At 39.2% G+C, this 26,148-nt stretch overlaps 1 protein-coding gene across 1 annotated transcript in view; it reads left to right on the top strand.

Annotated features, from left to right (window-relative positions):
- Positions 1 to 26,148, top strand: part of LOC140209933 (metabotropic glutamate receptor 4-like) — a 1,199,825-nt gene that overhangs the window by 876,181 nt on the left and 297,496 nt on the right. The window contains exon 8 of the mRNA XM_072278608.1: positions 14,864 to 15,799. Coding sequence (XP_072134709.1) covers positions 14,864 to 15,799 — 936 coding nt within the window. The remainder of the gene's footprint in view (positions 1 to 14,863; positions 15,800 to 26,148) is intronic.

The following is a 26,148-nucleotide window of genomic DNA, read 5'->3' as shown; positions in this document are numbered from 1 at the left end:
ATGATTGAGTCATACTGGCTTTAGAATACTTCCTCTTTGGGATGCATATATCCTGTGCCCTCCAAATTGCTCCCAGAAGTTCCAGCTATTGCTGCTCTGCTACCATCCCTGCCAGTGTTCTTTTCTAATTAATTTTGGCCAACTCCTCTCTCATGCCTCTGTAATTTCCTTTACTCCACTGTAATACTGATACATCTGACTTTAACTTCTCCTTCTCAAGTTGCAGGGTGTATTCTATCATGTTATGATCATTTCCCCAAAGGGTTCATTTACCTTAAGCTCTCCACTCAATTCCAGTTAATTTCACAACACTCAATCCAGAATAGCTGATCTCCTAATGGGCTCAAAACTCTAAAAATCCATCCCATAGGCATTCCAGAAATTCCCCCTCATGGAGTCTAGCATCAACCTAACTTTTCCAATCTACCTGTATATTAAAATCCCCCATGATAATTGTAACAGTGCCTATTTGGCATACATTTTGTATCTCCCATTGTAATTTGTAGACTATATCTTTTCCACTTTTCGAGGGTCTGTATATTAGATTAGATTCAACTTTATTGTCATTGTGCCAAGTACAGATACAAAGCCAATGAAATGCAGTTAGCATCTAACCAGAAAAGCAAAGAATAGTGTTATTTACAAAATAACGGAGAATAAAAAGTAAGTGCTACAGCATACAAATATAAAAGTACTGAGACAGTACAATATGGGTGCAATACTGCTTAGCACTGTGATGTGAGGTTCAGCAGGGTCACAGCCTCAGGGAAGAAGCTCTTCCTGTGCCTGCTGGTGCAGGAGTGGAGGCTCCTGTAGCACCTACCAGATGGGAGGAGAGTAAAAAGTCCATGGTTAGGGTGAGATGCATCCTTGATAATGTATATATCTCCATCAGGGTCTTTTTTACACTTGCAGTTCCATAATTCGACCTAAAATGATTCAACACCTTCCGATCCTATGCCATCTCTTTCTCATGATTTGATTTCATTTTTTACCAACAGAGCCATGCCACCCCCTTTACATACCTGCCTGTTCCTTCAATACAATGTGCATCCTTGTATGTCATGCTCCCAGCTATAATCTTTCAGCCGTGATTCAGTGATGCCTGCACATCATACATGCTAATATACGCCAATCATTGGTGGGGGAGAATATAATTGGCAGAATAATACCATCTGCCTAATGGGATGCTCCAAGATTTGCATTGCCTGCCCTTCTTGGGCTGCATAAGAACATGGAATAGAAGGGGAAGATCCACTTATCATGGTCCAACTGCAATATAGGAAGTTTCAAGAAGGGGGTATGATGAGAAACTTTGGATGATAGGAACCAACTTGAAATGTAGCTTACCAGGAGTAATAATCTTTGGGTTGCATGAATCATAAGCAATTCTATACAAGAGATCAGAATTTAATGCATAGTCTAAAGATGTTGGGGTTGGAAGGAATTTTGACTCATGGAACACCGTCGTTAGCATTGGGAAAGGCAGAGCTATTTTGCTGAGAGTGAATTGGGTTGACAAAAAGTGTGCTCCAACTTTAAACAAGGCTTTACATTGCCACTAGTATTAACGGTATGGGATTAAGGTAAAGGAAAAGTTTTACAATTGAAGAGGGATGATAAGGCCATTTGAGCACAGTAATGACTTGGGTAATGAGAAGCAGAAGGAAACTGGAAAGCACAGATAATTTACTATTAATAGTGCATCAGTTAAACAAACAAATTAAAATTGCTAAGAAAAATATTAAAGATTCTGCATATGATTGTAAAAATTAATTAAAACTGAATAGATGAACTGAAGGCACAAATAGTGGCAAATCTGTTACAGTGATATATAAAACATAGAACATAGAATAGTAATCCTCTACACTATCTACAACACCACCAAACTTTGTGTCGTCTGCAAACTTGCCAACCCACCCCTCTACCCCCACATCCAGGTCGTTAATAAAAATCACGAAAAGTAGAGGTCCCAGAACAGATCCTCATGGGACACCACTGGTCACAATCCTCCAATCTGAATGTACTCCCTCCACCACCACCCTCTGCCTTCTGCAGGCAAGCCAATTCTGAATCCACCTGGCCAAACTTCCCTGGATCCCATGCCTTCTGGCTTTCTGAATAAGCCTACTGTGTGGAACCTTGTCAAATGCCTTTATAGATCACATCCACTGCATTACCTCATCTATATGCCTGGTCACCTCCTCAAAGAACTCTATCAGGCTTGTTAGACACGATCTGCCCTTCACAAAGCCATGCTAACTGTCCCTGATCAGACCACGATTCCCTAAATGCCCATAGATCCTATCTCTAAGAATCTTTTCCAACAGCTTGCCCACCACAGACGTAAGGCTCACTGGTCTATAATTACCCGGACTATCCCTACTACCTTTTTTGAACAAGGGGACAACATTCGCCTCCCTCCAATCCTCCGGTATCATTCCCGTTGACAACGAAGACATAAAGATCCTAGCCAGAGGCTCAGCAATCTCTTCCCTCGCCACGTGCAGCAGCCTGGGGAATATTCCGTCAGGCCCCGGGGACTTATCCGTCCTAATGTATTTTAACAACTCCAACACCTCCTCTTCCTTAATATCAACATGCTCCAGAACGTCAGCCTCACTCATATTGTCCTCACAATCATCAAGTTCCCTCTCATTGGCGAATATCGAAGAGAAGTATTCATTGAGGACCTTGCTCACTTCCACAGCCTCCAGGCACATCTTCCCACCTTTATCTCTAATAGTTGCATAGAGATAGTATATGGATTGAAAATTAAATATTGACGGTCAGAAAGGACAGGCAATTATAAAAGGAGGGCTCTGGTAAGAAAAGATCAGCTCAGAATAGTCTTCAGAAAAAATCTTGACTCAGATAACCTGCATTTCAGATTATTATGGGAGCAAGATAAACAAATACATGTTGGAGTAAATTACTACAGATCCACATTTGGAAAGGGAATTAATCAAGAAATAAGGAATATTTGAGGAAAGATAATGCAATAATCATGCTGCACTTACATCTACAAATAGACTGGGAGAATTAAATACGCAAAAGTAGTTTGGATGAAATGTTTATAGATTACATTCAACATGGATTTTTGAAATTAAACGTCATTCAAGCAAATAGGAAACCAGCTTACTTTGACCTTATTTTGTATAAAGAGGCACAGTTAATTAGTGAACTGAAAATAAGGGGTCCTCGGGAGAATGCTGAATCCAAATGATAGAATTTTATATGTTGTTTTAGAGATGTAGGTTTGTTGTTAGCTAGAACCTTGAACTTTAGAAAAGTCAATAATAGCATTAGAGGTGTATTGATCTTTCATCAAACATAGATTAAAAGATTTGCTAGTTAATGAGCGACCGGTAATGTTTTAAAATGTTCAGTAATTGCAAATTCCATTCAGATATAGATACACAGGAGAAAAGCAAGCCACGGTTAACTAAGGAGATTAAAGCAAGTATTAGATTAAAAGAAGAAGCTTATCATGGATCCAAAAGTAATAAACCTAAGGAATGGGAAAAATTTGCGGATCAGCAACAAATGACCAAAAAAAAATAAAGGGAATAGAGGTGGATTATAGGAGTAAATTAGATGTAAAAAGTAAGAGATGCGACAATATTTTCTAGAATTTGGAACCTATCCAGTCTGAGTGAGAAGGTAAAAATATATCATGGTTTAGTCAGAAAGCAGGGTAAAAGAAAAGACTATGAGCCAACTAATGCCACATCTGCTGTCATTAAAATTTTGGAATCCATCATTTAAGAGATCTAATCAGGCTGCTTAAAAATCATAACATGATTAAGCAGAATCTGGATTGATTTATGAAAGAAAATTTGTATTTGACATTTCAAATGGAGATATTTTGAGGGACGTAGTTACTAGCAGGGAGGATAAGGACAGGGTAGTGGATGCAGGATGTCTGTATTTATCAAAAATATTTGTTAAGGTATCACAGAAAAGGCTGTTACATTAGATAGAGTTCTCAAGATTGAAGTAATATTTTAATATGGACTCAAATGCTAGTAAAGAACAGAATTTTTGATGTCTTGAATTTTAAAAGTTTAGGCATATCAAAGATTTTCACAAGCATTGAATAATAGTAATAGCCATTGCATTTAATGACTCTGAACAAGGGACCTCACCAACTGTCAAAGCCGGTTTGTAGTACAGCAGCTTGCCTGTGCTGAGAAAGCTCTGATTTCACACATTAATACATAGATATTGCATGCAGAGAGCCAGGTTCACAGCAAAAGAATGCATTTAGGCCTACACTGGAAGAGACAATATGGCCCAGGAGAAGATGGTCATTGAGCACATCATAGAAACAGGCCCTCCATTCCATCAAGTGGCCATTTTGCACAAATCCCGTTTCACTCTTCCTACGTTTGCATCAACTCGGCTTTGCTTGTTGCTCGGCTGCCGGGGCAGGGTTGAGGCACTCGGCAGAGATGGTGCTCGGTGCTCTGTGTCGGAGGCTCGATGTTTTCGGACAGACTCAGAGTCGGCTGTGGTCGGATGCTTCCAGGGTGCTGCATCAGCAGTTGTCGGTGCCTGGGGATTTATGGCAGGGAGAGTTTCTCCCTTTTGCCGCCTGCTATTGGGGGCTATCAGGAGTCGATCGGAACTTTGAGACTTTTTTTTACCGTGCCCGTGGTCTGCTCTTTATCAAATTATGGTATTGCTTTGCACTGCTGTAACTATATGTTATAATTATGTGGTCTTGTCAGTGTTAGTCTTTGGTTTGTCCTGTTTTTTTTTTGTGATATCACTCTGGAGGAACATTGTATCATTTCTTAATACATGCATTTCTAAATGACAATAAATGAGGACTGAGTGTCCTCATAATCTAATCTAATCTAATAATCTAAACTTCACACAGATTCTACCCTACATCTACACTCTGGGAGGAATTTACAGTAGTTATTTAACCTACCAAACTGCATGTTTTTGGGATGTTGGCGGGGGGGGGGGGGAACCAACACATTCAGATGAACCCACATGGTCACAGAGAGAGCAGGAAAACTCCACAGAGACAGGACAAAAGATAAAAGATCAGTATCGAACTTTGGACACTGAAGCTATGAGGCAGCAGCTCTACCAGCTGCCCCATTCTGCCAGCCAAGCCATAGGGCAGTGAAGGTTTGTCCCACTATTTTCTTAATGGTCAATAAAGACCACTACTTTCCATTATGTGCAGAGTTACCATGGTATGTTGGGACATTGGATCAAGCAAAGTTGCAAGTACTGCAGTTAGAAGCGATCTGTTATAAGGTGCTTAGGGTATAAAAATAATGAGGTACTGCTAAGGTTTTGCAATGCTTAGCTGAGGCCTAATTTAGACTGTGTGTACAATTTTAGTCTTTAAATCCAAGTATGATGCTTGCCTTGAGATTAGTGTGATGAAGGTGTTTAGAGAGTGAAGTCTGGAGTTTAGCAATGTATTTGTAGAAGAACTTTTAACACTGCATCTAAATCCTGATAATGTTCTTACTTGATTTTACAGTATATTCTAAAACCATTTTCCTCTGCACTGTTGACAAGCTGCATGCAGCCAAATCAACATTGTATACATGAAATATAATGTAATTTTCTTAATAGCAGATAATTTAGTTAATTTTTATAGTCAAAATAACTGTGCTATGAACTAGATTATAGAGACCATTAATCTGATCTATATCTGCTGAGTGAGAAGATCATGATAGTTGGTTGAGGCAAAGAATGTATTGCTATGTAAAGCTAAGGTAGGGTTTTGTTTCAGAAAGAAAGGTTTCCTACAATGTTTAGAGCCTGCTCAGTGACTGATTATAGAGCAGGAGGAACAACATTTATACTGTGTTCATGTTGTTTAACAGAGATCTGCCACTTAAGACTGTCAACTGATTGGTCCTTGAATTCTAGCTTAGAATCTTGAGAATTTAGACTTCATTACTTAATTAAGTCTGGAATTAAAAACCTGTTATCAGTAATGGTGACCAGGAAACTGCAGCAGGGTTGTAAAAAAACTGTTTGACCAATGTTGCTCAGCAAAGAAAATGCACTATCCTTCCTTTTTCTGACAATCTTTTTGACTCCAGACCATTAATACAATTGATTCTTAACAGATACATTCTAGCAAGACTCTCAGTTCATAGAGTCATAGTGTCACAGACACAAAGAGCGTGAAAATAAGTCCTTTGGCCAAACCTGCCGTATAAATCAATCCCGGGTTTGGCCCATGTCCTCAAAGCCTTTCCTATCTATGTGCCTGTCCAAATATTAAATGTTAATATACCTGTCTCAACCACTTCCTCTGGCAGCCCATTCCATATACTGACCAATCCCTAGGAGAAAATGTTTCCCCCTCAGGTTCCTGATACACTTCTTACCTCTTACCTGACACTTCTTACCTCTTACCTGAAACCTATGCCCTCTCGTCCTTGATTCCGTGACTCTGGAGAACAGACTACACACATTTCCTCATGAGTTTACACTTTTCTATAAAATCACTCTGCGTTCTCCAGCACTCCAGTGAAAACCACCCAGTGCTTTAAACCTCTCTCCTTAACTCCATCTCTTGATTCTAGGAAACCTTCTCATATATCTCCTCTGCATTCTTTGCAGCTAAATGACATCTTTCCTCAAAGTGTGTGAACAAATCTGAACACAATATTCCAAATGTGACCTTGCTAGCATTTACAATATAACATCCCAATTTCTGTACTGAATGCCCTTCTTCACAACCCTATCTACCTATGATGCCACTTTCCTCTGTCATGGGACCTAGGACCCATCAAGGTGTAATTAGGAGTGGACTATAAAATCAAGCTTATTCAAGATTCAAGTTTGTTTAATTTCATTTCCAGTACAAAATGCAGCACAAATAGAAATTCAAGAAGACAAAGAATGCAATAATAATAAAAAAACAATAAATAAAAATATGTAAGATAACTTGTATATATAGATTGACAGTATGTCCATAAAGTGACACGAGGTCACTGACAGGAAATAATAAATTTGTGGTGGTTGAGGGTGTAAAGGTGTGGGTTGGAAGGTGAAGGTGTTGATCAACCTTACAGCTTGGCAAACTTTTTTTTTAAACTCTCTTGGTCCTGGCATGGATGCTATGTGGCCTCCTCACTGATGGATGTGGCACTAACAGTTCATGAGCAGGGTGGGTGGGATTCTTCATCATGATACCAGCCCTTTTCTAGCACCTTTCTACACTTACATATCTCCTTGATGGTGGGTAGACTAGTGCCAGTGATGCATTGGACAATTTTGACTACTCGTTGTAGAGCCTTCCTCTCTGCCACAGTGCAGTTTCTATACCATGCTGTGATGCAGCTTGTTAAGATGCTCTCTACTGGTGCATCTATAGGATAATATGAGTATGGATGTGCTTAGTCCAGCTCCCTTTAGCCTTCTCAGAAAGTAGAGGTATTGATGAGCTTTCCTGATTGCGTGTATAATGCTTTTTGAGACCATATGAGGCTGGGCAAGCTGTGCGCTCCCAAGAGTTTGAATGTGCTCACAGTATCCACTGCTATGCTTCTGATGTAACAAGGGGTGTGAGGGTGTGAGTTCTCCTTTGTCTTGTTTAACATTGTGGAAGATGCTATTTGCCTGGCACCTGGCCTCGAGCTCTTCTACCTCTTCTCTGTACGCCATCTAATTGTTGCTGGTAATGAGCCCAATATGAGATTTACCAGTGAAATCCACATCCAGTGACTGAAGACAAGTGACCTTATAAAGCACTATGATAAAATATTTTCATGTAAAACATTCAGCGAGCAAGGCACAAGTAAAATGCTTTTTTTACAGCTCTTCAAGAATAGACAAATTTCCCGTGTTTTACCATCCCAGTAGCAATGATTTAATCAGAATCAGAATCAGATTTATTACAATAATTATCACCAGCATGTGTCATGAAATTTGTTAACTTAGCAGCAACAATGCAATGCAATACATGATAATATAGAAAGAGAAAAAACTAAATAAGTAAACAGTAGGAATATATGTGTATATTAAATAGATTAAAAATCGCGCAAAAACAGAAGCAGTATATATTTTTTAAAAAGTGAGGTAGTATTCATTGGTTCAATGTCCATTTAGGAATCATATAGAAGAGGGGAAGGAGCTGTTCCTAAACCACTGAGTGTGTGTCTTCAGGCTTCTGAACTTCTTTCTTTCCGGATGGTAACAATGAGAATAGGGCACCCCTGGGTGAATGCAGTCCTTAATAATGGACACCACCTTTCTGAGGCTGCATTCCTTGAAGTTGACTTGCATACAATGGAGGTCAATAACCAAGATGGAGCTGACTAATTTTACAACTTTCTGTAGCTTCTTTTGACCTTGTGTAGTAGACCCGCTACCCCCATACCAGACAGTGATGCAGCCTCTCAGAATGCTCTCCATGGTACATCCATAGAAGTTTTTGAGTGTTTTAGGTGGCAAACCAAATTTCTTCAAACTCCTAATGAAATATGGCCGCTTTCTTGCCTTTGTTATTGCTGCATTGATATGTTGGGACCAGGTTAGGTCCTCGGAGATCTTGACACCCAGGAATTTGAAACTGCTCACTCTCTCCACTTCTGATACCTATATAAGGATTGGTTTGTGTTTCCTTGTTTTACTCCTCCAGAAGTCCACAATCAGCTCTTTCTTCTTACTGACATGGAGTGCAAGGTTATTGCTACAACACCACTCACCTAGCTGGTATACCTCACTCCTGTATGTCCTCTCATCTTCATCTGATATTCTGAATTTATACATGGTAGTTGAGCTGTATCTAGCCACACAGTCATATGCATAGAGGGAGTAGAGCAGTGGGCTAAGCACACACCCCTGAGGTGCACCAGTGTTGATCATCAGCGAGGAAGAGATATTATCCCCAAGCTGCATAGATTGCGGTCTTCCAGTTAGGAAGTCGAGGATCCAATTGCGGAGGAAGGTTCAGAGGCCCAGGTTCTGTAGCTTATCAATCAGGACTGTAGGAATGATGGTGTTCAATGCTGAGCCATAGTCAACGAACAGCATCCTGACATAGGTGTTTGTATTGTCCAGGCGATCTAAGGTCACGTGAAGAGCCATTGAGATTGCATCTGCTGTAGACTTCTTGTGGTGATAGGCAAATTGCAGTGGGTCCAGGTTCTCAAAGCATTTCATCACCATCGATGTGAGTGCAATTGGGTGATAGACATCAAGGCACTCACACTACTCTTCTGAGACACAAGTGTAATTGTTGCCTTTTTAGAGCAGGTGGGATCTTCCACTGCAGCAGTGAGAGGTTGAAAATGTCCTTAAATACTCCCACTAGTTGACTGGCTCAAATTTTCAGAGCTGTACCAGGTACTCCATCGGGGCCTGCCTCTTTGCCAGGGTTCACCCTCCTGAAAGACAGCCTAACATCAGTCTCTGAGGTAGAGATCACAGGGTCACCAGTAGCAGCAGTAATTGCCACTCTTTGGCACCAGATGAGGAAGACAAAAAACAGCAATGCCTTTGGGGTGATGCTAAGAATGTGACGGTACATATTTGGTGGTGTACTATTAATTCAAGAATTTTCAGATAAGGTAGGCGCGCCCGACCACAACATGCACGGAGCCGAAATTGAAATCAGAATGAGAAGTACATGTTCCCCATATTCTAGGATGCTTTCCATGGTGCTTGACATTTTTGGGGTCCAGAAGGTTGGATAGTCATGGTCCATGCACCCTGACGATATTGCTCAAACATTTTGCTGATACCAGTGGCCTCTGTGTAGATTAAAATTTCTGAGTGGTCAGATTCATGTAACAAAACCTTATATATGGACTCTATGTAATACCAAAGGAAGCTTGCAGCATCAATCATATCAAAGAACCCAGATGAAAAGTTTTCTGTTATATATTAGTTTGCTTACTTTAGATTGCATCTAAGAATTTATCTTTTAGTACGAACACAAAGGTTTGATTAACAAACTGCAGATATCATAAAGTTAGCAAGAAATTGGCGGGAGGAGAAAATGGCGACGCGATGCAGCTCGCAGCGGCCACTCAGGTGGTGATGTCTGTTATCTGCCATGCACAATCCTGATTTGATGGAGACAGACATGAGAGCACGGAGGAACATCTGGTGAAACTTCTGAAATGCCTGCTTCGCTGACGCTGCTACTATGTGATCCAGAATCTCTGGAGGGGAAGGCCTCGAGTCCTTGGCTTTGCTTGTTGCTCGGTGGCCGGGGCGGAGTCGAAGCGCTTGGCAGAGGATGGTGCTCGGTGCTTGGTGTCGGAGAGGCTGGTCAGCGGCTCAAAGTTTTCGGATGGACTCAGAGTCCACTGCGGTCAGGTGCTTCCAATGCTGCTGCATCGGCAAGTTTGCGGCACTTGGAGGTTTATGGCAGGGACAGTTTCTCCCTTCTGCCGTCTGCGCGAGATGTTGGGGCTATCGGGACTTTGAGTCTTTTTTTTACCATGCCCATGGTCTGCTCTTTATCAAATTACAATATTGCTTTGCACTGTTGTAACTATATGTTATAATTATGTGGTTTTGTCAGTTTTAGTCTTGGTTTGTCCTGGGTTTCTTGTGCTATCATTCTGAAGGAACATTGTATCATTTTTTTAATGCATGCATTTCTAAATGATAATAAACGAGGACTGAGTGTCCTCATAATCTAATCTAAATTTCTGAACTGTGAACAATATCACAGTCTTTGATTACCTACATTTTTCTTTGGTTGTGAATTTTCAGAAAATTATATTTTATAAAAAATATGATGAAGTAATTCAATGTAGCTATTTCTTTAAAACTGTTCTTTTATCTATCATTTATTTACCACAAAAATTATTCATAGATAATCCATCTTCATAGTTTGAATGTATTCCTGAAGGACAAAATGCATTTTCATTAATAAACTCATTTAATAAACAGCAAAACCTGTACTTTAAAGTCATATTAGGTTGTTCATTGTGTCAACAATTGTGGTATATACTATGAAATGAACCACTAGTTGAATGTCCATTGAAAATAACCTTTTATCTGAACTCAGAGGCTATGAGCTGAGCAGTATCAGTGTTAACTTCTGCCTGCCACAGATCTAATATTGCAAAACTCACAATGTGTTGCCCAGAAGGCTATCACTTGCCTGTGGTGTTCAGATACATGCTCATTCTTTAAGGTTTTCTTTTTTTTTCCTATTCTATCTTGGCAGAGATGAATCATTCTTTTAAGAATCATCACTACCCTGATAAACTGTGTTTCTAATTTTATTAAGTGATTTGTAAATTTTCCGACGAATCAATTGATTCATTTTTCTTATTTATAATGAATAACAGAAACCAAAATGTAACGAGACAACTATGGTTGCAGTCTTACCACATCAAATATTGTTAAAAGAATATTTTATCCCTATTTGAAGGGGCTTCATTGTGACCAAGTTTAAAACTGGCAGAAAATGTCATTACGGTCCAATTGACTCTGAGGAGCATTGATTAACATTCCTGATTCCAGCTCCCAATTAATTACAATAAGGACCTCATCTGCTGCCAAAGCCAGGAGCAATACAATCAGAACTCAACAGAAAAGATCACTATACTGTCCTCTTCTGTATCCGAATTTATTAAAATATTTCAGGAGTTGTTTGCATTTTTTAAATTAGAAAATGTTATTTAAGGCATTTCTTCAGGGATTTCACTGATCCTGTGTTGGGGTTCTGGCAGGAGATAAGGATACTGCCCATGGAAATGTAAGGATATCAATCCAAGTCTGCAGTACTGCAGTGCCAGGAGGGCAGATGTCCATTAAGTTCAAAGGCAAAGAGGAATTATGAGAGCAGGTGCTGCATAAAACTCCCTCTGGGCTGGCATTCAGTGTTTCCAAATAATTAGCCAGTTGAAAGCCTTATGCTTGAGCCTTACAGATAGCTTAAATCTAAATCAACATCCAGCACATTCAGTTTATTGATAACCTCATCTGGATTTTTCTTTATTTCTGTGCATATGTTAATCTGAAATAGACTGTGCCTGGGAAAGAGTTTATTTTGCCTTTATTGTTTCATAGTCCCTTTTAATGCATTTACTGCAATGTTTATCGACTTGCTGGAATGTTAGATTAAAATATATTTTCCAGGAAAAGTTTGTTTCAGTAATAGCAATGGCATTTTTATTTTCTAACCCCTGGAATACAATGTTTTATGGTTCAAGTATTACATGATGAGAGACAGCATGACAGTAGTTCTCGACCACAGACATTGACATATTACTCTGCTGCCTACTACATACAAGCAACTCCGTTCGCTGTGAGTCAGTAAGGCAGAGTTGTGTCACTGGCAGTAAAGCTTGCAGCATAAGGACAGTGCTGTTCTTAGCCAGTCAGATTTCCCCCGGTTTTTGTATTGCTATATCTGTAGCTTATTTCAGTGTAACATGTTGCCTATACACACTTATTAAGCAAGTGACAGGCACATCGTCAGTAATTTCATCTCTCTTCTCCTGTTTCCAAGCCCTGCATGTGCAACGAGCTGTGACAAACTTATTTGCGTCTCATGCCAGGCAATCTCCACTGTTTCCCTCCAAGGAAAGAATCTCTTGATTTTCAAACACCTTGCCTTTACCTTATGAAATGGTGTTCACTGCCATCAAACTGCATGCCTCTTTCCTGCAGTTCTGGATTTGTGCCTCTCTTTCGATTTTTCTCCCACTGTTACTTATCATTTTCCTTTCCTTGGCAACTATACATCCTTAACAAGGACTGAAAACTAACAGCGGCATTTGTGTAAATTCAAAGTATTTAATTCCAAACAGTGTTAAGTTTGAATTTGGAAGTAAAACCACTTCAGCATCACACTTTTTTTTAAATGCTTACTTTAAGTTGCTTTTTCTCAAAAAGCAACCCTTTGGTATTATAACAAGTAGTTATTTCCTGAGCAGAAATTTTACTTGAAAGGGCATTGTTTAAATCATCTAGGTATTAAAAGCTGTGTGTGCTAGGCTGATCAATCTTGTGTGAGGATACAAGAAACCATTTCTGCACAACATGCAGTTTATGTTAATCTTTGGACTGCAAAGGCATGTTAACTGCCAGGTCATGCAAGAATCAAAAATTTTACAACATAATCTCTCACCATGACAAGAGCTTAAATCAGTGGTTAAAGCACGACTATCATTCGGGAATATATTTTCCAGATATACAGAATGGGTGATTGGTGTAGACACCACTCATCTCTGGCTGCCAATGAAAATGGTCTCTCAGAGAAAGGACATGTGCAAAGTGGGAAGTATTGCAATCAGGTGCCCTTCATTCTCTCTCCACCTCCCCCCACCCCCACAACACTGAAGAGCAAGAAGAATGACTTAACTGTAAGATGGAAATCATCAGGAACATTATAAAGGTTCCATTACTGATGTTAGGTGGCTCCGGTGCTGTTGAATCTTTTAACTAATGATGGAGCAGCCCTTCTCCCTCCAATAAAGATCGGCCCTATGTTTAAAGTCTGATGTTACTGCAGCATGCTCAGTCTATATGCATAAAGTCTTAGGGGTGGAGGGCAATGATGTAATTTACCAAAAATCACTATGTACACAGTTTTTCCATATTCTATTTGTCATATTCTGGTCTGTGAAGTCTGTGTTCCGGTTCATGGTGCAGTCCATGATTCCTTGTTCTGGGGTTTCTGGTTTTCCCCAGTTTCTGTTGTGGGCACATGTTTCTCGTTTTGGAGCTGAGACATAAATACCTCTGCAAACCAGGGATTCCCTGCTGGACTGTCCTGTTCCCCTCCCTGTCTTTTCCCCCTTCGCCTGACTCTCTGCCTGGATACCTCGCCTGAATCCTTGTCCAGTCTCTGGCTCGGGGTCCAAGCCCTAGTCTGCGTTCTTGTCCCTGCTCCTTGTCTGTATCCTGTCACGTCCCTACTCTAGTCAAGTTCTTGTACTTCAGTGTCTGTGTCTTGCATTTGGGTCCATTCCCAACACCCCATTGTGACACTATTAGATAATGCCAGCTAATTGTAGCACTTTAAATAATTGTCATGGTCACATACTATATTAAAAACTGGTATTTCTGCTTTTAGAACATAGGAGATTACAGAACAGTTCACACCCTTCTGCCCAGGATGTTACTCTGACCCTTTAATCTACTCTGCGACTAATCTAGTCCTTCCCTTCTACATTCCCTTCTTCCCTTCCCTTCTATTTTTCTATCATCCATGTGCCTATCTAAGATTTCTTTAAATGTCCCAAGTCTATTTGTCTCTACCATCACTCCTGGCTCTGTATTCCACACACTCACCACTCTGAGTAAAAATACTGAGCTCTAACATCCTCACCTACACTTTCCTCCACTCACGTTAAAATGATTTCCCCTTGTATTTCCCAGTTCCAGCAATCCACTTGATCTATGCCTCTTATCGTTTATAATTCTCTGTCAAGTCACCTGTCATCCTCCTTCACTCTAACGTCTTAGCTCGTTCAACCCATTCTCCTAAAATTAACTATTGAAACAGCTTAGCATGTGTTACAATGTTGAACATAACGTTCAGATGACATTGATTCAGGTTGGACACAAGACAAAAAGAACAAATAAATATTTGCTCCTTTTTTCTCGAATTATGTTCACCACACTAGGTAACATAAATTATCAGAATAGTATGCTGGCATTGGCTTCCTCTGCACCTTCAAGAACTACAAGTTAGAACTTAGTGAAGATAGCATAGGAGCCATTGTATTTTCATAACAAGATAACTGATATTAGAAATCCAGAGGGGGGATAATTCCAGTTTCTAATTTTTATCAACTGTTCACACTCATTGTCTATTAAATTAATGATGTTAAACATATTTTAAGATTATTACTTCTTTAAATAGTTTCCCACCAGAGTTAACTTTATTTTTTTCTTTCAGATTCGTACAATGAAATGGCCGTCGGGATCCCGACAAATCCCAGCATCCATTTGTAGCCTTCCGTGCAAACCAGGCGAGAGAAAGAAAATTGTTAAGGGTATTCCCTGCTGTTGGCACTGTGAACTGTGCGATGGGTACCAATACCAGGTGGATAAGTACAACTGCAAGGTCTGCCACTTTGACATGCGACCCAATGAGAACCACACAGGATGTCGCGCAATTCCCATAGTTAAACTGGAATGGTATTCCCCTTGGGCAATTGCGCCTGTATTTTTTGCTATTATTGGAATCATTGCTACATTGTTTGTTGTCATTACCTTCATACGTTATAACGACACACCGATAGTGAAGGCATCTGGTCGAGAATTAAGTTATGTGCTCCTCACAGGAATTTTCCTCTGTTACGCCATTACCTTCCTAATGATAGCAGAGCCGGATGTAACCGTCTGTTCCTTGCGACGCATCTTCCTTGGGTTAGGAATGAGTATTAGCTACGCAGCTCTGCTCACGAAGACCAACAGGATATATCGGATATTCGAGCAAGGCAAGAAATCAGTCACTGCTCCCAGGTTTATTAGTCCAGCCTCACAACTTATGATCACTTTCAGTTTTATCTCAGTGCAACTGTTGGGAGTCTGTATCTGGTTTATTGCTGACCCTCCCCACTCCTACATCGACTACGACGACCAAAAGACTGCCAATCCCCAGTTTGCTCGTGGAATTCTCAAATGTGATATTTCTGATCTGTCTCTCATCTGTTTACTTGGATATAGCATGCTCCTCATGGTCACATGCACCGTGTATGCCATCAAAACCAGAGGGGTTCCAGAGACCTTCAATGAGGCCAAACCTATCGGATTTACCATGTACACCACCTGCATTGTCTGGTTAGCCTTCATTCCAATATTTTTTGGGACTGCTCAGTCTGCAGAAAAGGTAAGTACCGACATTTATCCCAAAATTACACTGTGTCTGAAAAATACACTTTGCGATTAGTGAAAGGTGACATTGTTTAAATTAATGGTGATGTTATGATTCTGAAAGAATGGGAGGCAACAGATAGGCTAGTTGAGCCTTTCATGGGTTTAGTGATAATGAAAAGATTGGGAGTCAGATTTCTCAGATTTGCACTGTACCCAGAGAATTTAAGTTGTTTCCAGACCAAGAACCATCTCACTTGTTGTCTTTATACACTTACAACAAGATAAAAGTTCTGCTCCATCACATCCTGTTTAGTAGTGTTGTATAACCTGCGTGATTGTGAGCACTGAGATATTTCCGTTTTGGAAACTACACACCAGCAATAATGTAGCCTGCCTCTATCACCAAATCGGAGGGGAATGGCAGTGTAATGCAAAGTACTCTAGCAATAGATGCTTCCCAAAATGGAGACTTCAAGTTGCTCCACCTTTGCATGCCATACAGTGTGACACACAAGTAGAAACACATTTCCAGCTAGGCCTTATGTCCTGCTTACATTGGTATGTGATTACAGCAGCATTTGAAGCCAGTTTAGCCCCTGTGTGGAGAGCTAATTAAACTCCATGTACTTCAAAATTCCATGGCAAAACCAAACCACCATCCAATTTAACGAAATGTCAAAACATTTAGCTAAATTCATTGTGATTGCTTCCAATTTTGCTTCGTTACGTAAAAGATTTTTGTTGTTGAAAATCAACAATGGCAAATGCCCCGTTTTCTTCTTCCATTGGTTTTCAACCACAACAGTTTTTTTTAAAATGATGTTCGTAAGTCACTATGCTAAGGACATGATGATTCATTGATAAATCTTTCTCAATTTATTAGTCTGTTTTCCTCTTCTCATTATCCATAGGTAGACCTTGTATTCATGAGAAGACAAAAAGTAACTGTTTTACTATTTGCACTGCATGTTCATTTGTTTAATTCCTTTCTGGACTTACTGAAATCAAAAGGGTTCATCATTGCAAATAAGATTGGCAAAAGCTAACAAGTGTTCAGTATAATAATAGAATCTCATCTTCTAGCTTTCTAGAAAGTGTTGTCCAATTATAAGAGGTCAGAAAGATTTCTCTATCAGCCAGTACAGTAGAGGGTGGTTTGGTACTCCAGATTTGAATGCAATTTTATTTTAGAAGCATTGCTGCATACATATTCACTAGTATTTAACTAAAGTGAATTTCTAGGCAGCTGTGATTTTAAAGTTTAGCTGAATGAAGATCAATTCAGTTTGATTTTAATGGAAGAGCCAGTCAAAATCATACCAACATTATCCAGCAAACTCAGTCCTGCCCTTTCTAAGAACAAGATGTAAAAACAAGGCATTGGAAGTAATTTTCCTGATTTATATTTTGACTGTAGTCACAACTTTCACTACAAAATTGTAACAGAGATGATAGTTTCAATTCAGATTGTCAGAAAATGAGGTGTAGAGTATGAGGAATTCCTAATGAGGGTTGTTGGCTGGAGTAAAGCTTTTCATCTCAAATTGGCATGGGAAACTTACTCCACTATATTTGATTAATGTGGTGATTAAGAACGATCTTGGTTTGAATCTCCTCAACATCTGAGCGCTATTACTCACTTTAATTAATTACTGTTAACATTTATTCAAACAACTTGATCGAAGCTTTAGGGGTTAACACAAATATGACTTGACATCTGTTACCTGTTAAGTATAGCTTCATTGGGCAAGGCATATCTATCCTTATGCTGGTTATTTTGTAAAACCTCATTGCCTTGAAAGTTCTCAGAATATGTGATTGTCTAACTCAATTTCAGTGAAAACTGCATCCATGTTTAAAAACGTATGACTTTACGCAAGGTATATGTTTGGAATTACATTTATACATTCTTACATTCAGTAAAGACCAGATTTGCACAACAATGTACACTGTATCCCTGGGAACCAATTCCATTTCCTTAGTTTCCTATTTTTGTGCATTATGATTTGTATAAAAGTTGACAAGGATGATTTAAAGTATGTCTGTTGTGGGAAACTGACCAGGCAGATGCCTTTTAATGTCTACCTCTCGGAAGTCCAACCTCAGCTATAAGAATATCATCTTCATGTTCATATTGGTCTGACATGAGCCATTGGATAATTTACCTTTAATGACACCAATCAAGCATCAGCTTTATATTTTCAATATGTTTTTGTGTAATTGAAGATGATGTATACTGACTGAGTAATGAGAAATCATTGGCAAAAGCATTTTAACAAGGGGTTAATATGGATTTGTTAAAGTAAATTAATGTCAATTTAAGCTCGAGGTTTCCCTTTGTTCTGGAATTCAGGGATATAAAATTATTTGACATTAATATATCTGAAGAATCTCTAACAATTTCAATACAATGCATTTACTTATGTCTGTACATATTTAAACAATTCAGTTTGCTTAATTGAACCATTTGTAACTTCTATATCCATCCTCAGCAGTATTTGTCTACTATTTCAGAGTATGTGCTCTTTGTGATGAGTTTGTCAGACTATGTGAAGATGAATGAATTTACTGTGGTGTTGTTTAGCCAATGCCTTTAGTCACTCTGATCTCTCCACAAATGAATTACAGTTTGAAGCTGGAGTATGAGTGGAAATTGGAATCGGGCACCATTCAATGAATTATTAACCTCTTTCATTTTGTGAAGTTCTGAACACCATACTTTAATTGTCTTCATACATTGAAATGCTTATTATGACAAAGCAAGATGTCATTTAGTAAATCAAGTGCATGAGAGTTACCCTATCTATCCCATTTCTGTTAGTGCTCATCAGTAGATCTGCAATTTATTCCCTGTTGGATGCCCACCAACTTCTCCTTTGTTTTTTATTTTTGCCTCTTACCACATTTAGGATGAATTTACCGTCACTAATGTGATGAGTCTGGATCGATTGTGGTGACAAGCATGGTCACCAGGAGAATCAGCAAATTCCACACTGACTGCCCTTCAGGTCATGATTGAATCTGGATCTCTGGAACTGTAAATACTAGGCTGGTTTTGCACATTGACAAAACTGCCATTGACCAACAGGACTAAATGTTTTCATGCCGATCAATCACAGGTTCTGCTTGCATTCCCATGCACATACTGATACCCACAAATCTCCACAGCTTTCTTCCTGATCTGCACTACTATACTTCTTTTCAGGACCACCAAAGCTTTGGTACACGTGTTTCAAGCTTCCAAATTTATATGTTTCCAAAGAGAGCTATAAAAGTTGAGTAGTTCCATTTCATTCAAATTATTGCAGCCCTGACCCAACCAATCTATGTTCATCACATTCTCCACCCAACTAGTCCCAACTTCCTCTATTCGTACCACATCCCACCAAGTCCCATCCGTCTATGTCCTTATCCAAGTGCTTGCTTCTTAAGTAATACTATTGTACTTCACTCAGTCACTTCCTCTGGCGGCTCATTGCTTATACTCTCCATCCTCAAGAAATCCCTCCTCCAGAGTCAGCAAACTCTCTGCATACGGAAATGGCTATTTATGTCCTAGTGATCTGAGCTCAGTATTTGCATCTTCAATTTCAAACCATATGCCACTCCAGAAAATGTCAATTGACAGGCCTGATGTGTATACGTTGCTCTTCTAATGCAACTTCACCTCTATTTTGCTGTCCAGGACTCCTTCTTGGTCTCTGGTGCTCTCTGTGTTGAACTTTCATGTTCTCGCTGTGACTGCATGGACTCCCCTGGGTAGTTTGATTTCTTCTCAAATCTCAAAGACCCGGGTTGGGAAGTTAATTGGCCTAATGTATAGTGAGTGTTAGATCTCCAAATGTGGGTAGGAGTTGGAGTGGGGAGAAATTGATGGAAATGTGTGGAGAGTAAAATGGTTTAGAGTAGGATTAGAGTAAAGGAGTAGCTGAGAGTCCACATTGAGTCATGAGGGTCAAAGGACCTGTTTCCATCATGTATTTCTTTCTATGGCTGACTGTGTTATGTAACAATGAGAAAAACACAAAGTGATTGAATTTCTAAGCAATGGTTAATGACTATTTCTTTTAGCTTTTAATAGGCAGCAATCTTATTAGTGCATTAGCATCAGAGACATAAGTGATGCATCCCCAATAAGGTCAATTACAATCACCTCAAGTAGCTAATCTGCCACTTGACTCTCAAAGTTCTGTCACATGCAGGGCAACAGGCATAATCAACCCAGAAGAGTTCTAAACCTTAATATCTATACATGATTTCTTTAAACAAGAAAGTAGTAACTTGGGTGAGCATTGCATATAGACTAATGGTAAGACAGAGGAAAAACATGTAAACATATTATAATTTTATAAAAGCAAAACAAAACACTCAGCATGTTGCTAAGCATCAAAGAGAAATATAATTAATGTTCCAGGTCAAGGACCTTTTATTATTACCGTGTATAAGTGTTGTGAATTAATGAAGGATCAGCACCTAACAGCACTCGTTTTATTTGTGTAATGATTGCTAAGGATGTTTGGCAGCGGAGGATTTTTGTGCAACATACAGCTCTTTGTATAATTCATTGCCTGCTTCAATTAGAACAATCACATCAGGCTGGATCACACATGTACGGTATATCAAACTCAGAGACACTTGTGGCACTGAGAGAGTTTATGTTACACGATCTAACCAGTGAATGGTGACAAATGTAATAAGCAATATCAGTTTCAAAATGTTCTAACAAAATTAACTTGGTTTTACTGGAAATAATATTTATGCATATCAAAAAATAATACCATGGTTGACAGTAATGCATTATTAATAATCTAATGTCAGTGTCTTTTCTGTATATATAGATGAACTGGAATATTCTGTACCTATTCAAAGTACCTAGGTAGATAATCGTCAAGTGTCAAGAATGGCTCAGCAGCCCATGTCACTATTTTTCTAAAACAGGAAATTCAGTGGAACTCTTACAAATTCATGAATAGGTTTAATACAGTGGATGAGTCCACATTTAAGACAGCCAATAAATATCCAAATGAAGAATCTTATTGAAATTTCTTCATATTGTACTTGATAAAATGTGGAATTAAAAAAAAAGAAAATACTAGAAATACACATTTAGTCAAGAAGCATCTGTGGAGAGGGAAACCAAATTATTATCTCAGCTTGATGATCTTTTGTCAGAACAAGGAAAAGGTAAAAATCAAAAATTGTTTTAAGCAGTGAAGAAGGGGTAGTCAAGATGCCCACAATTAACTGGGAACACCAGTCAAAAATAATATTAATAGAGGTGTCATTTAGCTCATTATGATTTGGGTCTGAGATGCCATAGGGCCATTCCAAAGAGATGAAGATTTTTTTTCTCAAATCCATGCTTTCTACCACCATCCTTCACCTACCTACTTACACTTATCTGTATGACAGCCTTTATGCTTCTGTAGCATATAAGCCACCGATAGTGTACCTTTATAAAACTGATGGACTTCCCACAATGCTCTAAGCTATCCTTTTGTATGAGTACAAGAGAAAAACCAGCAAAGGTTCATACAGCCCAAGCAGAGTCCATGGAAATGGAATGCAACTTTGGGAAAGAGCTGAAAATGTTGGTAACTGTTACTGGGACATTATTGTCTATAAGCCATTCTATCATCATTCCAAGATCAGACAGTAATTGCATCATGGTGTGCATTCGTCCAAACATTGTAAAGTGAGAACCCTCCTGGGATTTATTGCTTAGAATGTCCCTGAGGATAGATAGCCTCATAAATGTAGACATCACTCTGGATTGTTCCTCAAACTCATAAAGGCTATCATAGGAGGCAGAACTCATAAATCTTTGTGATGCTTCTATAATAAGCACTCTATGACTGGCCTCTATTATATATATGGTCACTTTAAACTGCTTGGCTGTTCCTTTGTTGTATGCTGGCACCTTTTTATTTAAAGGTTATCTATGTTTGTCAGGGATGATTCATTTTGGTTCTTGTTTTCATGAGAAAAAGAATATTATGAGAGAGTAGAGACCACACTGAAAGAAAATGGTCTGGATAATTTGTGCCATCACCGCGTCATCCAATCTGTAGACATTGATTAATAGAGCAGTGAGATCAGATAAACTATTACTCTGTTGCAATTAATTTCATAAAGAGCATTTTATTAGTTAACAGTTTTTATTTTTACAATTGGTCAGACATAGTTCAGCTGGTGGGCTGCTTTTCAGGAAGTTGTGCATTTGACTCTCACTGCATTGAATCCAAAATGGAGGCTGTCATATCAAAACTAAGAGTTTTGCAGGTTTGAAGGTGCTATCGTCTCAATGCAAAGTTAATCCAGCCTCTGAGATGGATGTAGAACAAGCTTCTCTTTGGTGTATTGACCTGGTTATTTTCACAATTCTGTTCTGGGTGTTTGTTGCCTTTTTCATTACAGCAATGACTGGCTTTGAATTACTGACGTCAGAGAAAGTGCTATCCAAAAAAAAAAAAGAATCACTTATTATACACAAAAGAAGTCCGGCAGATATTGAAATCAGCACATTCACAAAGCTGCAGGAATTCATCAGGTCAGGCAGCATCGGTGGAAATGAATAAACTGTTAATGGATTTGGCTGAGACCCTTCTTCAGGACTGGAAAGGAAGAGAGAAGAGAACAAAATAATAAGGTGTGGAGAGGAGCAAGAAGATAGCTAGAAAGTGATAAGTAAAGCTAGGTGGGTGGGAAAGGTGAAGGGCTGGAGAAGAACGAATTTGATAAGAGGGGAAAGTGGGCCATGGGAGGAAGGCACACAGGGAGAGGTGATAGGCAGGTGACAAGAAGTGAGAGGGCAGAGTGGAGAATAGGAGAAGAGGGAAGGGGGGAGGGAAAGTATTTCTTTTCCAGAAGGAGAAGTTGATATTCATGCCACCAGGTTGGAGGCTGCCCAGACAGAATATAAGGCGTTGCTGCTCCACCCTGAGGGTGGCCTCCTTGTGGCACAATGGGAGGCCATGGACCAACATGTCAGAACAGATGTCAAGCACCTCTGTTCCAACTGCCAAAAGCGGAAATTCCCAATGGCCACACATTTCAATTCTCATTCCGACATATTAGTCCATGGCCTCCATGGTTTGTTTTATTTTTGCTTTTTGAACCATTCTTTGTAAACTCCAAAGACTGTTGTGCTGAAAATCCCAGGAGATCAACAGTTTCTGGGATACTCAAATCACCCCGTCTGGCACCAAAAATCATTCCACAGTCAATGTCACCTAGATCACATATCCTCCTCATTCTCATGTTTGGTATGAGCAACAACTGAACTTCTTGACAATGCCTGTATGTTTTTATGCACTGAGTTGCTGCTGCCTGATTGGCTGATGAGTGAGCAGGTGTACAGGAAGCCACTGAGTGTATAGTGACATAATTTTTCAAAGTAGTCTAAAAAATGGCATAAGACAAACATGCAATTAATCCCTAATGAGCTAATTACATTGATTTTTGTTATTTGGTATCAATGTGCTGAGATTTATTTCAAATGCCAAACCAATCATAATTATTCTATATGCCACTGCAGCAAATTGTTCTGTACAAACTTTAATAAATGAAGCTTGCAAACAAGTGCATTTAAAATAAAGTAATGCCATGGGTGAAGGTTACCTCCATCAACAACATTATGATTTCCATATGTAAATTGTCTAGTAATCTCTCCTCCCAAAAGGTTTGTGATTAGGAACAGAATGGGTACCTTGCACTATGTTCTTTTTTTTATTTCCTCAGATGTTATGAAAACATGTTACCTTTGTAGTTCTGTTTGTTTAACAACAGGAATCAGGCACTACTTGAAGGTAAATCAAGTGCAACTTTACACTTTTGTTCCAAGAACCTATTAGCACTTCAATCAATTGATCTTAGCTAAATAAACAACAGGAAACATCATAGTAGTGTGCAAAAATGAGGCATTTTAATAGAATTAAAATTCTCTTGTGCACCATTGGTTATGTCATTGGAAACATTCAATCTTTATTTATGAGATTCCCAGAACATTGTTGTTGGCTTCCCCTGTGTAACATCTCTCTTTTGTCAACTTTATTCTCACTCAGAGCAGCATCTGCCAAGCTTCCATGTGCAACACAATACTGGGTCAATTTCATTCCCAAGCTCACTTGGGTTTCCTTGTATGACAGCACACTATCATTTTCAGCTCATATTATGTTATTAATGTCTTATAAGATCTTCAGTTACAGGCACTTCGTCTAGCAGCCAACCCTTATGGGAGCATAACAAAATTTTGGTAGACTCCTTGAGTCATCTGGGAGTTCCATTGAACAAACAACACATGATCAAAGAGTAGAGAAAGAAAGTTAGTGCTCCAAGGGAGAATTCAGAGAGCTTTTGAGAGGCTAGAGAGGAAGAGGCCTTTGCACAAGGTTGCTAGGGAGGTCTCCTAGCCAGTTGAATACACAAGTACCGCTAATGAATGCTTGCATTTTTAGAAAGCCATAGTTCTAGAAAACCTTCATGACCACTCTGCCTACTACGATCATCTCTCATTCATCTGGAATTTATATGGTGCTGGTTTGGAGAATGGTGAGATGCAAAGGGCTTCAATGCTATTATACGCCAGTCATTGAAAACAAACATGCATATGCAACAAGCATTTAAGAATGCAAATATTTGCAGGTCTTCACTGCAAGACGATTGGAGTACGGGAGCAAAGATGCCTGGCTACAATTATGCAAGATGTTCATGAGACTGTAATTTAAATATTGTGCACAGCTTTGGTCCCTTTTCTCAAAGGAGATACCACCAGAACAGGCAGTGCAGTGAGCATTCAGTAGATAGCATCCTGACATGTCTGAACTGTCACATAATGAAAGATTGGGCTGAATAAATCTGTAGTCACTGGAATTTAACAGAATGAGTAGGGATTTCTTTGAAACATACAACATTCTGACAGGGTAGACACATTGGATATAAAGAGGATGTTTCTGTTGTTGTGGGGAGGAAACATGTCAAGAACTGGATGTCAAAGTCTCAATAAATATTTAGAATTGACAAGAAAAGATTTCTCTTTGCTCACAGGTTGACTGTTAGTCAGTTTATATCTGACTTCTTCCATGGATATAGAGGAGTCAGTGAGCGAATAGCACGTTAAACAAACAGTAGCTTGATTTGTAACATTTTAAATACTATGCTGTGTTTTCACATGTTGCTGATGAAAAATTAAACAGTAGATCTATTCAATTACTGTAATACAATCTATCTTCTTGAATTTGAATTTAATTATCTGAACTCAAATATTTTTTAAAAATTTTACCCTTTGATTATGAAAGCAATTTTTAAACCAAGAGATAAATTTGGAGATAGAGATTTATTGACTTTCTCTACATAAGGAATGACAAGATTTATTTCACCTGACTGAAATGCAGATGGACATTTCTTCAGCAACACACAAAAATGTTGGAGGAACTCAGCAAGTCAGGAAGCTTAAAGCTAAAGCCCTAGCTAACATCAGTCATTATCTTCAACGCTCCATCTTTAGGTCTGTGCCATTCCAATGAAACTATGCTTCATTTTGACCATAATCTCGGCCTCGTAGTTCCCCACTCTGGAAATCTGTGGCTAAACTGAGCTGGGTGTATTCACTTACACCAAGAGATTTATTCCATATCTTATCAAAGGACCAACATGGAAAAAAAATGTTGAGGATTTAGTCTTTGAGCTATGGTGCAGATATTTCTTAGACATGCCTAATTCAATAGCATATAGTGACACTTATAGCACTGTGGAATTTTTAACCCAATTACATTTTCTATTGCTACACATGTTTACATATTATAAAAGTTAACACATGCTTGGTGTATTTATAGGCTCAAGCCTTTTTACTGCAAATACCATCCCTTTATATAGGAAATTCAAGCAACACACACAAAATGTTGGTGGAACGTTGCAGGCCAGGCAGCATCTCTACGACGAGGTACAGTCGACGTTTCGAGCCGAGACCCTTCGTCAGGACTAACTGAAAGAAGAGATAGTAAGAGATTTGAAAGTGGGAGGGGGAAAGGAAGATCCGAAATGATAGGAGAAGACAGGAGGGGGAGGGATAGAGTTAAGAACTGGGAAGTTGATTGGCAAAAGGGATACAAGGCTGGAGAAGGGAGAGGATTATGGGATGAGAGACCTAGGGAGAAAGAAAAGGGGAGGGGAGTGCCAAAGGAAGATGGAGAGAAGGCAAGGAGTTATTGTGAGAGGGACAGAGAGAGAAAAAAAGAAAGCAAAAAGGAAAAAATAATAAATAATAAATAAATAATTACGGGATGGGATAAGAAGGGGAGGAGGGGATTAACGGATGTTAAAGAAGTTGATGTTCATGCCATCAGGTTGGAGGCTACCCAGACG

The sequence above is a fragment of the Mobula birostris genome, chromosome 14, assembly GCF_030028105.1.
Source record: "Mobula birostris isolate sMobBir1 chromosome 14, sMobBir1.hap1, whole genome shotgun sequence".
NCBI lineage: Eukaryota > Metazoa > Chordata > Chondrichthyes > Myliobatiformes > Myliobatidae > Mobula > Mobula birostris.
This window is presented reverse-complemented; position numbering and strand designations above follow the sequence as displayed.